The sequence below is a fragment of the Salvelinus namaycush genome, chromosome 24 (genome assembly GCF_016432855.1).
Source record: "Salvelinus namaycush isolate Seneca chromosome 24, SaNama_1.0, whole genome shotgun sequence".
NCBI classification, from domain to species: domain Eukaryota; kingdom Metazoa; phylum Chordata; class Actinopteri; order Salmoniformes; family Salmonidae; genus Salvelinus; species Salvelinus namaycush.
In genome coordinates, this window is record NC_052330.1 from 31,860,013 (window position 1) to 31,873,395 (window position 13,383).

General features: G+C 49.3%; 1 protein-coding gene across 1 annotated transcript; it reads left to right on the top strand.

The window, feature by feature from the left end:
• Positions 1 to 1,345: 1,345 nt before the first annotated feature.
• On the top strand, positions 1,346 to 5,453 carry LOC120019393 (thyrotropin receptor-like). The gene is made up of 3 exons (XM_038962682.1): positions 1,346 to 1,393; positions 4,090 to 4,707; positions 4,824 to 5,453. The coding sequence occupies exons 1-3, from the start codon at positions 1,346 to 1,348 to the stop codon at positions 5,451 to 5,453; spliced, it is 1,296 nt and encodes a 431-aa protein (XP_038818610.1).
• The last annotated feature ends 7,930 nt before the right edge of the window (positions 5,454 to 13,383 follow it).

Consider the following 13,383-nt stretch of genomic DNA (forward strand, 5'->3'; position numbering starts at 1 on the left):
GGATGGGAGTGTGACCAGACACTAGGGATGGGAGTGTGACCAGACACTAGGGATGGGAGTGTGACCAGACACTAGGGATGGGAATGTGACCAGGCACTAGGGATGGGAGTGTGACCGGACACTAGGGATGGGAGTGTGACCGGACACTAGGGATGGGAGTGTGACCAGACACTAGGGATGGGAGTGTGACCGGACACTAGGGATGGGAGTGTGACCGGACACTAGGGATGGGAGTGTGACCGGACACTAGGGATGGGAGTGTGACCGGACACTAGGGATGGGAGTGTGACCGGACACTAGGGATGGGAGTGTGACCAGACACTAGGGATGGGAGTGTGACCAGACACTAGGATGGGAGTGTGACCGGACACTAGGGATGGGAGTGTGACCAGACACTAGGGATGGAGTGTGACCAGACACTAGGGATGGGAGTGTGACCAGACACTAGGGATGGGAGTGTGACCAGACACTAGGGATGGGGAGTGTGACCAGACACTAGGGATGGGAGTGTGACCAGACACTAGGGATGGGAGTGTGACCAGACACTAGGGATGGGAGTGTGACCAGACACTAGGGATGGGAGTGTGACCATGTAGACACTGGGGACGGGAGTGTGAGCAGACACTAGGGATGGGAGTGTGAGCAGACACTAGGGATGGGAGTGTGACCAGACACTAGGGATGGGAGTGTGACCAGACACTAGGGATGGGAGTGTGACCAGACACTAGGGATGGGAGTGTGACCAGACACTAGGGATGGGAGTGTGACCAGACACTAGGGATGGGAGTGTGACCAGACACTAGGGATGGGAGTGTGAGCATGTAGACACTCGGGACGGGAGTCTGACCAGGTAGACACAGGGGACGGGAGTGTGACCAGGTAGACACTGGGGACGGGAGTGTGACCAGGTAGACACTGGGGACGGGAGTGTGAGCAGGTATGCACTGGGGACGGGAGTGTGAGCAGGTAGACACAGGGGACGGGAGTGTGAGCAGGTATGCACTGGGGACGAGAGTGTGAGCAGGTAGACACTGGGGACGGGAGTGTGAGCAGGTAGACACTGGGGACGGGAGTGTGACCAGAATGACACTGGGGACGGGAGTGTGACCAGGTAGACACAGGGGACGGGAGTGTGAGCAGGTAGACACTGGGGACGGGAGTGTGAGCAGGTAGACACTGGGGACGGGAGTGTGACCAGGTAGACACTGGGGACGGGAGTGTGAGCAGGTAGACACTGGGGACGGGAGTGTGAGCAGGTAGACACTGGGGACGGGAGTGTGACCAGGTAGACACTGGGGACGGGAGTGTGACCAGGTAGACACTGGGGACGGGAGTGTGAGCAGGTATGCACTGGGGACGGGAGTGTGAGCAGGTAGACACAGGGGACGGGAGTGTGAGCAGGTATGCACTGGGGACGAGAGTGTGAGCAGGTAGACACTGGGGACGGGAGTGTGACCAGGTAGACACTGGGGACGGGAGTGTGACCAGGTAGACACAGGGGACGGGAGTGTGAGCAGGTAGACACAGGGGACGGGAGTGTGAGCAGGTAGACACTGGGGACGGGAGTGTGAGCAGGTAGACACTGGGGACGGGAGTGTGAGCAGGTAGACACTGGGGACGGGAGTGTGAGCAGGTAGACACTGGGGACGGGAGTGTGACCAGGTAGACACTGGGGACGGGAGTGTGAGCAGGTAGACACTGGGGACGGGAGTGTGACCAGGTAGACACTGGGGACGGGAGTGTGAGCAGGTAGACACTGGGGACGGGAGTGTGAGCAGGTAGACACTGGGGACGGGAGTGTGAGCAGGTAGACACTGGGGACAAGAGTGTGAGCAGGTAGACACTGGGGACGGGAGTGTGACCAGGTCGACACTGGGGACGGGAGTGTGACCAGGTAGACACTGGGGACGGGAGTGTGAGCAGGTAGACACTGGGGACGGGAGTGTGAGCAGGTAGACACTGGGGACGGGAGTGTGAGCAGGTAGACACTGGGGACGGGAGTGTGAGCAGGTATGCACTGGGGACGGGAGTGTGAGCAGGTATGCACTGGGGACGGGAGTGTGAGCAGGTAGACACTGGGGACGGGAGTGTGAGCAGGTATGCACTGGGGACGAGAGTGTGAGCAGGTAGACACTGGGGACGGGAGTGTGAGCAGGTATGCACTGGGGACGGGAGTGTGAGCAGGTAGACACTGGGGACGGGAGTGTGAGCATGTAGACACTGGGGACGGGAGTGTGACCAGGTAGACACTGGGGACGGGAGTGTGAGCAGGTAGACACTGGGGACGGGAGTGTGAGCAGGTAGACACTGGGGACGGGAGTGTGACCAGGTAGACACTGGGGACGGGAGTGTGACCAGGTAGACACTGGGGACGAGAGTGTGAGCAGGTAGACACTGGGGACGGGAATGTGACCAGGTAGACACTGGGGACGGGAATGTGACCAGGTAGACACTGGGGACGGGAGTGTGAGCAGGTAGACACTGGGGACGGGAGTGTGAGCAGGTAGACACTGGGGACGGGAGTGTGAGCAGGTAGACACTGGGGACGGGAGTGTGAGCAGGTAGACACTGGGGACGGGAGTGTGAGCAGGTAGACACTGGGACGGGAGTGTGAGCAGGTAGACACTGGGGACGGGAGTGTGAGCAGGTAGACACTGGGGACGGGAGTGTGAGCAGGTAGACACTGGGGACGGGAGTGTGAGCAGGTAGACACTGGGGACGGGAGTGTGAGCAGGTAGACACTGGGGACGGGAGTGTGAGCAGGTAGACACTGGGGACGGGAGTGTGAGCAGGTAGACACTGGGGACGGGAGTGTGAGCAGGTAGACACTGGGGACGGGAGTGTGAGCAGGTAGACACTGGGGACGGGAGTGTGAGCAGGTAGACACTGGGGACGGGAGTGTGAGCAGGTAGACACTGGGGACGGGAGTGTGAGCAGGTAGACACTGGGGACGGGAGTGTGAGCAGGTAGACACTGGGGACGGGAGTGTGAGCAGGTAGACACTGGGGACGGGAGTGTGACCAGGTAGACACTGGGGACGGGAGTGTGACCAGGTAGACACTGGGGACGGGAGTGTGAGCAGGTAGACACTGGGGACGGGAGTGTGACCAGGTAGACACTGGGGACGGGAGTGTGAGCATGTAGACACTGGGGACGGGAGTGTGAGCAGGTAGACACTGGGGACGGGAGTGTGAGCATGTAGACACTGGGGACGGGAGTGTGAGCATGTAGACACTGGGGACGGGAGTGTGAGCATGTAGACACTGGGGACGGGAGTGTGAGCAGGTAGACACTGGGGACGGGAGTGTGAGCAGGTAGACACTGGGAGGAGTGTGAGCAGGTAGACACTGGGGAGGGAGTGTGAGCAGGTAGACACTGGGGACGGGAGTGTGACCAGGTAGACACTGGGGACGGGAGTGTGACCAGGTAGACACTGGGGACGGGAGTGTGACCAGGTAGACACTGGGGACGGGAGTGTGAGCAGGTAGACACTGGGGACGGGAGTGTGAGCAGGTAGACACTGGGGACGGGAGTGTGACCAGGTAGACACTGGGGACGGGAGTGTGAGCATGTAGACACTGGGGACGGGAGTGTGAGCAGGTAGACACTGGGGACGGGAGTGTGAGCATGTAGACACTGGGGACGGGAGTGTGACCAGGTAGACACTGGGGACGGGAGTGTGAGCAGGTAGACACTGGGGACGGGAGTGTGAGCATGTAGACACTGGGGACGGGAGTGTGACCAGGTAGACACTGGGGACGGGAGTGTGACCAGGTAGACACTGGGGACGGGAGTGTGACCAGGTAGACACTGGGGACGGGAGTGTGACCAGGTAGACACTGGGGACGGGAGTGTGACCAGGTAGACACTGGGGACGGGAGTGTGACCAGGTAGACACTGGGGACGGGAGTGTGACCAGGTAGACACTGGGGACGGGAGTGTGAATATGCGGGTCTGGGCAGATGAGATGTAGCCATAGTGTGCGTCTGTAAGTTGTTTGTATGTGGAGTGGAAAGGAATGAAAAATAAAATATATATATTTTTAAGTTTCTTTGATACCATGTCCTGCCGTTGTGCACTTGAGATAAGACAATACAATATGTCTTGTCTTATCTCATCTTACAGAACCCGCAGGAGGACACCAGCCAGGAGTTTGACAATCGCTATGACTACGTGGTCTGTGAGGAGGGCGAGGAGGTGACCTGCGCCCCTGCACCCGACGAGTTCAACCCGTGCGAGGACATCATGGGCTTCAGCTTCCTGCGTGTGTCTGTGTGGTTTGTGTCTCTGCTGGCTGTAGTAGGTAACATGGTGGTGCTACTGGTCCTCCTCACCTCCCACTACAAGCTCTCCGTCTCACGCTTCCTCATGTGTCACCTGGCCTTCGCTGACCTCTGCATGGGGATATATCTCCTCCTCATCGCCTCAGTGGACCTTCACACCCAGGCGGAGTACTACAACCACGCCATCGACTGGCAGATGGGGCCGGGCTGTGGGTTGGCGGGGTTCTTCACGGTGTTTGCCAGCGAGCTGTCGGTGTATACGCTGACGGTGATTACGCTAGAGAGGTGGTACGCAATAACGTTCGCCATGAGGCTGGACAGGAAGTTGCGTCTGCCCCACGCCACTGCTGTGATGCTGGCTGGATGGTTGTTCTGCCTCCTCCTAGCGATGCTCCCCCTAGTGGGGGTTAGCAGCTACCAGAAGGTCAGTATTGATTCATTGTTTGGTTGATTCAAGGATCCATCCCCCCAAAATCTTTCTTTTCTTTCTTTATGTATTTATTGATTGATTTGGTGATTTATTTGATCTTTATCTATCAGGTCAGTATCTGCCTGCCCATGGATACCCAGTCCACCATGGCCCAGGTCTACATTGTCTCAGTCTTGATCCTAAACATCCTGGCATTCCTGGTGATCTGTACCTGTTACATGAAGATCTACTGCGCCGTGCACAACCCTTACTACTGCTCAGGGTCTAAAGACACCAACATTGCTAAACGCATGGCCATCCTCATCTTCACTGACTTCATGTGTATGGCGCCCATATCGTTTTACGCCATGTCGGCCGTTGTGGACCGGCCGCTTATCACCGTGTCCAACTCTAAGATCCTCCTGGTGCTCTTCTACCCTCTCAACTCCTGTGCCAACCCCTTCCTGTACGCCATCTTCACCAAGGCTTTCAGGGGGGATGTCTTTATCCTGCTCAGTAAGGTGGGGCTGTGCCAGCATCGGGCGCAGCTCTTCAGAGGGCAAGCAGTCAGTTCGAAAGGTAGCAGTAGGGTGTGCCACCAGGTCCAGGGGGGTAAAAAGAGAGACACTGACAGGAAGAGGACAGGAGGACCAGAGGAGGTACCCATTCACCTGCAGGAGTATTCTGGGTCTGGTCACACCTACATTCAGCCGGCCTCACAACAGCCCAGTCCTGAGGAAAGCCATAGCCTGGTGACGTGAGCCAGAACTCAGCCGGGGGAGATCAGAGAGGACCATGGTGGTCCCAATGGCGGTTTGGTTGGTTAGGGGAGAGGAGCTACAGTGAAATGAAAACTGGAAGTGTTGCAGCCGGAGGTTAGAAGTGAACTGTTGGGATACTTTACAGCAATCTAGTATTTTCTCTGCACTTTTACACGTGTTTGAATGTTTTCATCATTTCAGCTGTGCTATTGTTTTTGCAATTCATATACCATCTGTTGCAGAATATTATGTGTCGGTGAGATATTCTTGTCAAATTGCACCGAAACTTCTTTAGGATATGATATTCTATTTTGGCACTTCTGTTGTTGTTAATTCTAAAGATTAAGTTGGTGTTGAAACTGTTGCTAAATATCAGTTTCATCAGAAAGCAAAGTTTATTTACACGTTTGATTAAACTTGAGATTAACCAAAACAAATAATAATCTCTGGTGGATTATGGTTATCATTGATATATCACATTTATTAAATTGATTATTCATACATACCAGACCAAAAATGATATATATTTTTTCACAGTAACTGATACTCTAAAATAACTTCACTACTTACAGAGATCAAGAAACAGGAGAACTTTGACATAGGTTTGAAATGAAAAAGTAGCAGAGATTCCTGTGAGACTCCTGGATATTGTCCTGGTACTGTATTACAGATCAGCCCCAGTGCGATTTAAAAACGACACCCGACTTCAGACAGGGAAATACTGCATTTCTAAATGCTCCACAATAGCTGTGTACACTGAGTATACAAAACGTTAGGAACCGGATATTGAGTTGCATCCCCCACCCCCTTTTGCCTTCAGAACAGCCTGAATTCATCGGGGCATGGACTCTACAAGATGACGAAAGCGTTCTACAGGGATGCTGGCCCATGTTGACTCCAATGCTTCACACAGTTGTGTCAAGTTGGCTGGATGTTCTTTGGGTGATGGACCATTCTTGATTCATGGGAAACTGAGTGTAAAAAGCCCAGCAGCGTTGCAGTTCTTGACACACTCAAACCGGTGCGCCTGGCAACTACTATCGTACCCTGTTCAAAGGTACATAAATCTTTTGTCTTGCCCATTCACCCTCTGAATGGCACACATACACAATCCAGGTCTCAATTGTCTCAAGGCTTAAAAATCATCTACACTGATTTGAAGTGGACTTAACAAGTGACATCAATAAGGGATCATAGCTTTCACCTGGATTCACCTGGTCAGTCTATCATGGAAAGAGCAGGTGTCCTTTATGTTTTATACACACTGTATATAAATTATAAGTGTAATTAATGTACAAAGACATCAAATTGGGATATATTTGTAGTGTGCCTTCAAAATGTTGATAACAAACCATACCCCCCCCCCCCCAATGTTGTTGATCCATCTTCAGTTTCCTCCTAGCACAGCCATTAAACGCTGTAACTTTTCAAGTCACCATTGGCCTCATGGTGAAATCCCTGAGCGGTTTCCTTCCTCTCCGGCAACCGAGTTAGGAAGGACGCCTGTATCTTTGTAGTGACTGGGTGTATTGATACACCATCCAAAGTGTAATTAATAACTTCACCACGCTCAAAGGGATATTCAATGTCTGCTTTTTTTTATTTTTTACACATCTACCTATAGTAGCCCTTCTTTGCGAGGCAATGGAAAACGTCCCTGGTCTTTGTAATTGAATCTGTGTTTGAAATGCACTGCTCGACTGGGGGACCGTACTGATAATTGTATGTGTGGGGTACAGAGATGAGGTAGTCATTCAGAAATCATGTGAAAAATTATTATTGCACACAGTCCATGCAACTTCTTATGTGACTTATTAAGCAACATTTTACACCTGAACTTATTTAGACTTACCATAACAAAAGGATTGAATACTTATTGAATCAAGACATTTCAGCTTTTCATTTTTAATTAATTTGTAAAAATGCTGAAATTTTTTTTCTCCACTTTTACATTATGGGGTGTTGTGTGTAGGCCAGTGACAAAATATCTCAATTTAATCAATTTTCTTATTCAGGCTGTAACACAACAAAATGTAGAAAAAGACAAAGGGTGTGAATAACAAATGTATACTTACATGTATGTCAACCTTTTCTTGTGTGGTGGTGATCATTTTCCCATGCTCAAGACATAATGTGACTTTCAGAGAATAACAGAAGTTAGTAGTAGATAAAAAAAAGAAATACTGAATATTTTAGATAGGAAAAACATTTGGAAAAATTGAGAAGCTTTACACCAAACCAAACACTCACGTGTAAAGCAAGCTGTAGCTATAGAGAGAGACTTTTAAGGGATTAAGGGACACCTTCTGCCAATGACCGCCCGCTTGCCATCTGTACAGCATTTCAACTGCACTGCGACATTTTCAGAGAAATGCCAGGGAATAAACTTGGCTGGAAAAAGGGATAATTTCGTATTTTTTTTCTTTCTTCGAGGAGGCCAAAGTAATTTGCAACTCTTCAGTTGAGCTAAAAAGAGGTTCTTGGCCTTTGTTAGATTTTGACGGATTTCCAAATATTCCGTTTTTCTCTTTCATAGAATGAGAAAAATAATTGATTGATACAATAAGGTTACTAGTCTTTGATACGGACGGACTGTGGTATAATAAAACAAAATACAGCCATCAAACCCATTAGAGGGGTGAGACAGGTCTTGAATTCACCAGAGTACATAATATAACACAATTACAGTATGTTCTCCCATGGCACAAACTAATCAAATATTCATCAAACAGAAAAAAGACAGTCATGGTCTACTGACAGGGTCAAACAAACTGACTTGTGTTTCATTGAATCAATTTCATTCCATTCTTCTCTCTAGCTCTAGTTGGTTCCCAGCCCTATCCTGGCCCCTTCCTCTCCTGGTATAAACCTCTCATCTCCCAGCCCTATCCTGGCCTAGTCCCTTCCTCTCCTGGTATAAACCTCTCATCTCCCAGCCCTATCCTGGCCTGGCCCCTTCCTCTCCTGGTATAAACCTCTCATCTCCCAGCCACTCCTCAGAAAAGCAGCAGGGCAGGGCTCTTTGGATGGACAACGTGCATTATGCTGCCATATTGGGTTTCTCTACTCAAATACAGGAGAGGGAGATGAGTGACAGAGAGATGACGTGAAAGAGCGTGTTGACTTTTCACTTCTTGTACGCTCGTCTCTACGGGTCAGTAGGTGTAGTCAGTGAGCTGCTCTTGAAAGGTCAAGTAGTAGTCAATGTGCTTCTGTTAAAAGGTCAAGGGCCATCCTCTCATATAACTACTGGAGTGTTACACCACGCTCTGCTAACCTACGCAAAGACAAAATTAAGAGAATGATGAAATGGACGACAAGAAAAAAACACTCCCTCCTCCCTTTCTGATTCATCAAGTGCTTCCAGATTCTCCAAACTGACCGCCTGCCGTCATGCCATGCCAGTGAACCACACACACACACATTAACATGAGACAAGTCACGTAATGAACTACATCACACGTTCCAAGTCTTTTAATAACAGCCAGTCATTCACGATAATTGGATGGACTGCAATGTCCACCATCAAGCCTGCCGACCTGGGTCAAATACATGTTATATACATTCAAACACATCAACCCAGTTCACCCGGTAGATTATGCTCGTCAGCGCTGGGATTTGAAACGAACAACCTTTTGGTCACTGACATGCCTCTAACCTCTATCTCACTGCACCTTCTGTTAAAATTGTACAGCCCAAAAGAGACACCACCTGACGTCGGCAGACCCTTCAGTACGTCAGCTCTAACTGTACTCCAGTGCTCACTGAAGACTAGGCTGCTTCCTGCCTATTCCATTGGGAGTATTTAGGGTCCATTATTCCTCCTCCACTCCGAGAGATTAACTAGGACTAGACGCCACTCTCTGTTTTCCATTTCCAATCAGTGGCAGAATCCACATGACATCTTAGTCATTTAGTAGACACCCTTATCCAGAGTGACCAACAGTCAACTACAGTAGGTAGAACTAGCTCTCTATATTAACTGGGTTCTAGTCCCGTTACTACTGTTAGAATCATAAAACACGGGACGAGATGTTAAAACTGTCCATTGTGCCAATAGATGGTATGCACTCACATGAGATTTGCCGTGATGTTGACAGAGTGGCATGGGAGGTTTATTTCTTAGACTGGGTTAAGATGTCAATTTTGGGACACATCCTCAGTAGTGTGCCTTCGAATCAGTGGGTGTTTCGGCCTTAAATCACTAAACACCCTCATCAAAGGTGGCCAGCTAAAGGGTGATCAAGCCTTAGCTTGTGTCCCATGCCCAATTAAGATTTCCCACGGGACTATGCAAGGCAGGGGCGTCCTCTTCCCTGAGCCAGCCCTACAGCTGACCGCATACCTCATATGCCCTCCTCAAGTTGGAGGGATCTGAATTGGGTTCTCAGGTGGGGGTGGGGGGTCATGAAATTATAGCCCAGAAAGGGTCCTTCCGTTTGATCCAGATCCACTGGCTGCCTCTTTCAGCTGCTTGAGAAACTGCTCTGACGGTCTGCCGCAGAGCCTGTCCATGGATTCCAAGTTCTTTCAGCAACCTGATGGTGGAAAAAGCCACGAATCCTCTGCATCCCACTTCAACTGGCCAGACTTTTGCATTCCAGCCACGCTGAGTTGCGTCTGCTGCCAACTCTGTGTAACGCAGTTTCTTACGCTCGTAGGCCTCTTCAACAGAGTTTTCCCACGGGACTGTGAGCTCTATGATGTACACAGCCTTTCGTGAAGGGGACCAGAGTACCATGTCTGGCCTAAGGTTGGTAGAAGCAATCTCAGGTGGAAAAATGAGTTGCTGGCCAATATCGACAAGCATCTTCCAGTCCCGGGCCATGCCTAGGTGTCCAGTTTCTGGCTTTGTAGGAGGATGCTTGGGCCTTTTCTGTCCCTCCCGGATGAATGTTGTTGTTTTGACGGGATTGCTTGTTTTTGGAGGTAATGAATTGGTTGCACTCCTCTTGGTCTCAAGTGCTGCAGCCAGGCTCTTGAGGACCTGATTGTGCCTCCAGGTGTAGCGGCCTTGTGAGAGGCTGGTCTTGCAACCTGTCATTATATGCCTGAGAGTCACTGGAGCTGGGCAGAGGGGGCAGGTCAGGTCCTCGCCATACCATTGATGTAGGTTTTTTGGTGATGGAAGCACATCATAAACAGCTCTTATGATGAAGCTGATGTTGCTTGCCTCCATTTGCCAAAGCTCACTCCAGTTGATCTTTCTCCTCTCCAGGCCTTCCCACCGCGTCCATTGCCCTTGTTTAGCAAGAGAGACAGCCTTTGCACTTCTTGCAGTCTCCTCCTGTCTGCGCACCTCCTCGACCACCAGCTTCCTGCGTTCAGATGTTGTTGCCTTATGGAACGTTGGTTTGCTTGCTGCCAGGCCAAAGCCTCCTCTTCCATGCTGGATATTCCCCACAATGTCTTGGTGTCTCAGGGCTGATGTTGCTTGCTGCACAGCCTTGGATGATGTCCATTTCCGTCCAGTTTGTAGGGGAGGTGCAGCCTTGCTAATGGTCTGGTCTTTGGAGTCCTTCAATGTCATCTGAAGTCTTACTTTAGAGCACTTGTACTCCTCCGTTAGACTTGTAAGAGGTAGTTCAAGGACCCCTTTGCCATAGAGGCCGATGTTACTCAGGCATCGTGGGACACCCAGCCATTTCTTCACGTATGAGGTAATGGTTCGCTCCATCTTCTCCACTGTTGTTATTGGGACCTCATAGACGGTGAGTGGCCACATTACCCGGGGGAGAAGTCCAAACTGTAGGCACCAAAGCTTGAGCTTCCCAGGCAGTAGGGTCTTGTTGATGTTCTCAAGTCCGTCGGCGATGTCCTGTCTTACTTGCTGCACTTGATCTTTATCTCGGAGGCTTTCGTTGTACCATCTACCCAGGCTCTTGACGGGTTGCTCAGACACCGTTGGTATCGGGTCATCTCCAATGCAGAACCTCACATCTTTAAGCTGTCCCTTGACTATGGAGATGCTTCGAGATTTGCTTGGCTTGATTTTCATCCGGGCCCACTTGATGTTATCCTGCAGTTTTGCAAGTAGCCGCCTGGTGCATGCTGCAGTGGTGGTCAGTGTAGTCATGTCATCCATGTATGCTCGGATAGGTGGGAGACGGAGCCCTTCCTTAGTTCTCTCACCGCCGACCACCCATCTCGATGCCCTGATGATGACTTCCATGGCCATAGTGAAGGCCAGAGGTGAAATTGTACAGCCTGCCATTATGCCCACTTCCAAGCGCTGCCATGTTGTTGTGAAGTCAGGTGTTGTGAAACACAATTGCAGGTCTTGGAAATAGGCCTTTACCAGTGTAGTGATGGGTTCTGGTACGTGGAAAAAGTTGAAGGATTCCCAGAGGAGTTCATGGGGAACTGAGCCAAAGGCATTGGCCAGGTCGAGGAAGATGACATAGAGGTCTCTCTTGTCTTTCTTAGCTGTTTGGATCTGGTGCCAAATCATACTAGTATGTTCCAGGCAACCAGAGAAACCAGGAATGCCTGCTTTCTGTACAGATGTATCAATGTACTTGTTCCTTTCCAGGTAAGTGGACAGCCTCTGTGCTATTATACTGATTATACTATAGCTTCTAATTCAACTACAGTAGATAGAACTAGCTCTCTATATTAACTGGGTTCTAGTCCCATTACTACTGTTAGGTTCTAATTCAACTACAGTAGGTAGAACTAGCTCTCTATATTAACTGGGTTCTAGTCCCATTACTACTGTGAGCTTCTAATTCAACTACAGTAGGTAGAACTAGCTCTCTATATTAACTGGGTTCTAGTCCCATTACTACTGTTAGGTTCTAATTCAACTACAGTAGGTAGAACTAGCCCTCTATATTAACTGGGTTCTAGTCCCATTACTACTGTTAGGTTCTAATTCAACTACAGTAGGTAGAACTAGCTCTCTATATTAACTGGGTTCTAGTCCCATTACTACTGTTAGGTTCTAATTCAACTACAGTAGGTAGAACTAGCTCTCTATATTAACTGGGTTCTAGTCCCATTACTACTGTTAGCTTCTAATTCAACTACAGTAGGTAGAACTAGCTCTCTATATTAACTGGGTTCTAGTCCCATTACTACTGTTAGGTTCTAATTCAACTACAGTAGGTAGAACTAGCTCTCTATATTAACTGGGTTCTAGTCCCATTACTACTGTGAGCTTCTAATTCAACTACAGTAGGTAGAACTAGCTCTCTATATTAACTGGGTTCTAGTCCCATTACTACTGTTAGGTTCTAATTCAACTACAGTAGGTAGAACTAGCCCTCTATATTAACTGGGTTCTAGTCCCATTACTACTGTTAGGTTCTAATTCAACTACAGTAGGTAGAACTAGCTCTCTATATTAACTGGGTTCTAGTCCCATTACTACTGTTAGGTTCTCATTCAACTACAGTAGGTAGAACTAGCTCTCTATATTAACTGGGTTCTAGTCCCATTACTACTGTTAGCTTCTAATTCAACTACAGTAGGTAGAACTAGCTCTCTATATTAACTGGGTTCTAGTCCCATTACTACTGTTAGGTTCTCATTCAACTACAGTAGGTAGAACTAGCTCTCTATATTAACTGGGTTCTAGTCCCATTACTACTGTTAGCTTCTAATTCAACTACAGTAGGTAGAACTAGCTCTCTATATTAACTGGGTTCTAGTCCCATTACTACTGTGAGCTTCTAATTCAACTACAGTAGGTAGAACTAGCTCTCTATATTAACTGGGTTCTAGTCCCATTACTACTGTTAGGTTCTAATTCTCAGAGTAAAAACTCTACGGACACTATGTAAGCTTAAACCAAGTGTATTCTTCCCACAGGATCAATACAGCTGCATTAGACAAAAACATTTCCACACAAACACTCGTATTTAACCCTTTCTCCAAGGCTGAGTCTCCTCCTACACATCTGTACAAACATTGTATCTTCACTGCTAGG

Coding starts and splice junctions, on each gene's coding strand:
- LOC120019393 (XM_038962682.1), top strand. CDS start 1,346: ATGCACTGGGGACGGGAGTGTGAGCAGGTAGACACAGGGGACGGGAGT. Junction 1,394..4,089: donor TAGACACAGGGGACGGGAGT/GTGAGCAGGTAT, acceptor ACTTGAGATAAG/ACAATACAATATGTCTTGTC. Junction 4,708..4,823: donor GGGTTAGCAGCTACCAGAAG/GTCAGTATTGAT, acceptor TTTATCTATCAG/GTCAGTATCTGCCTGCCCAT.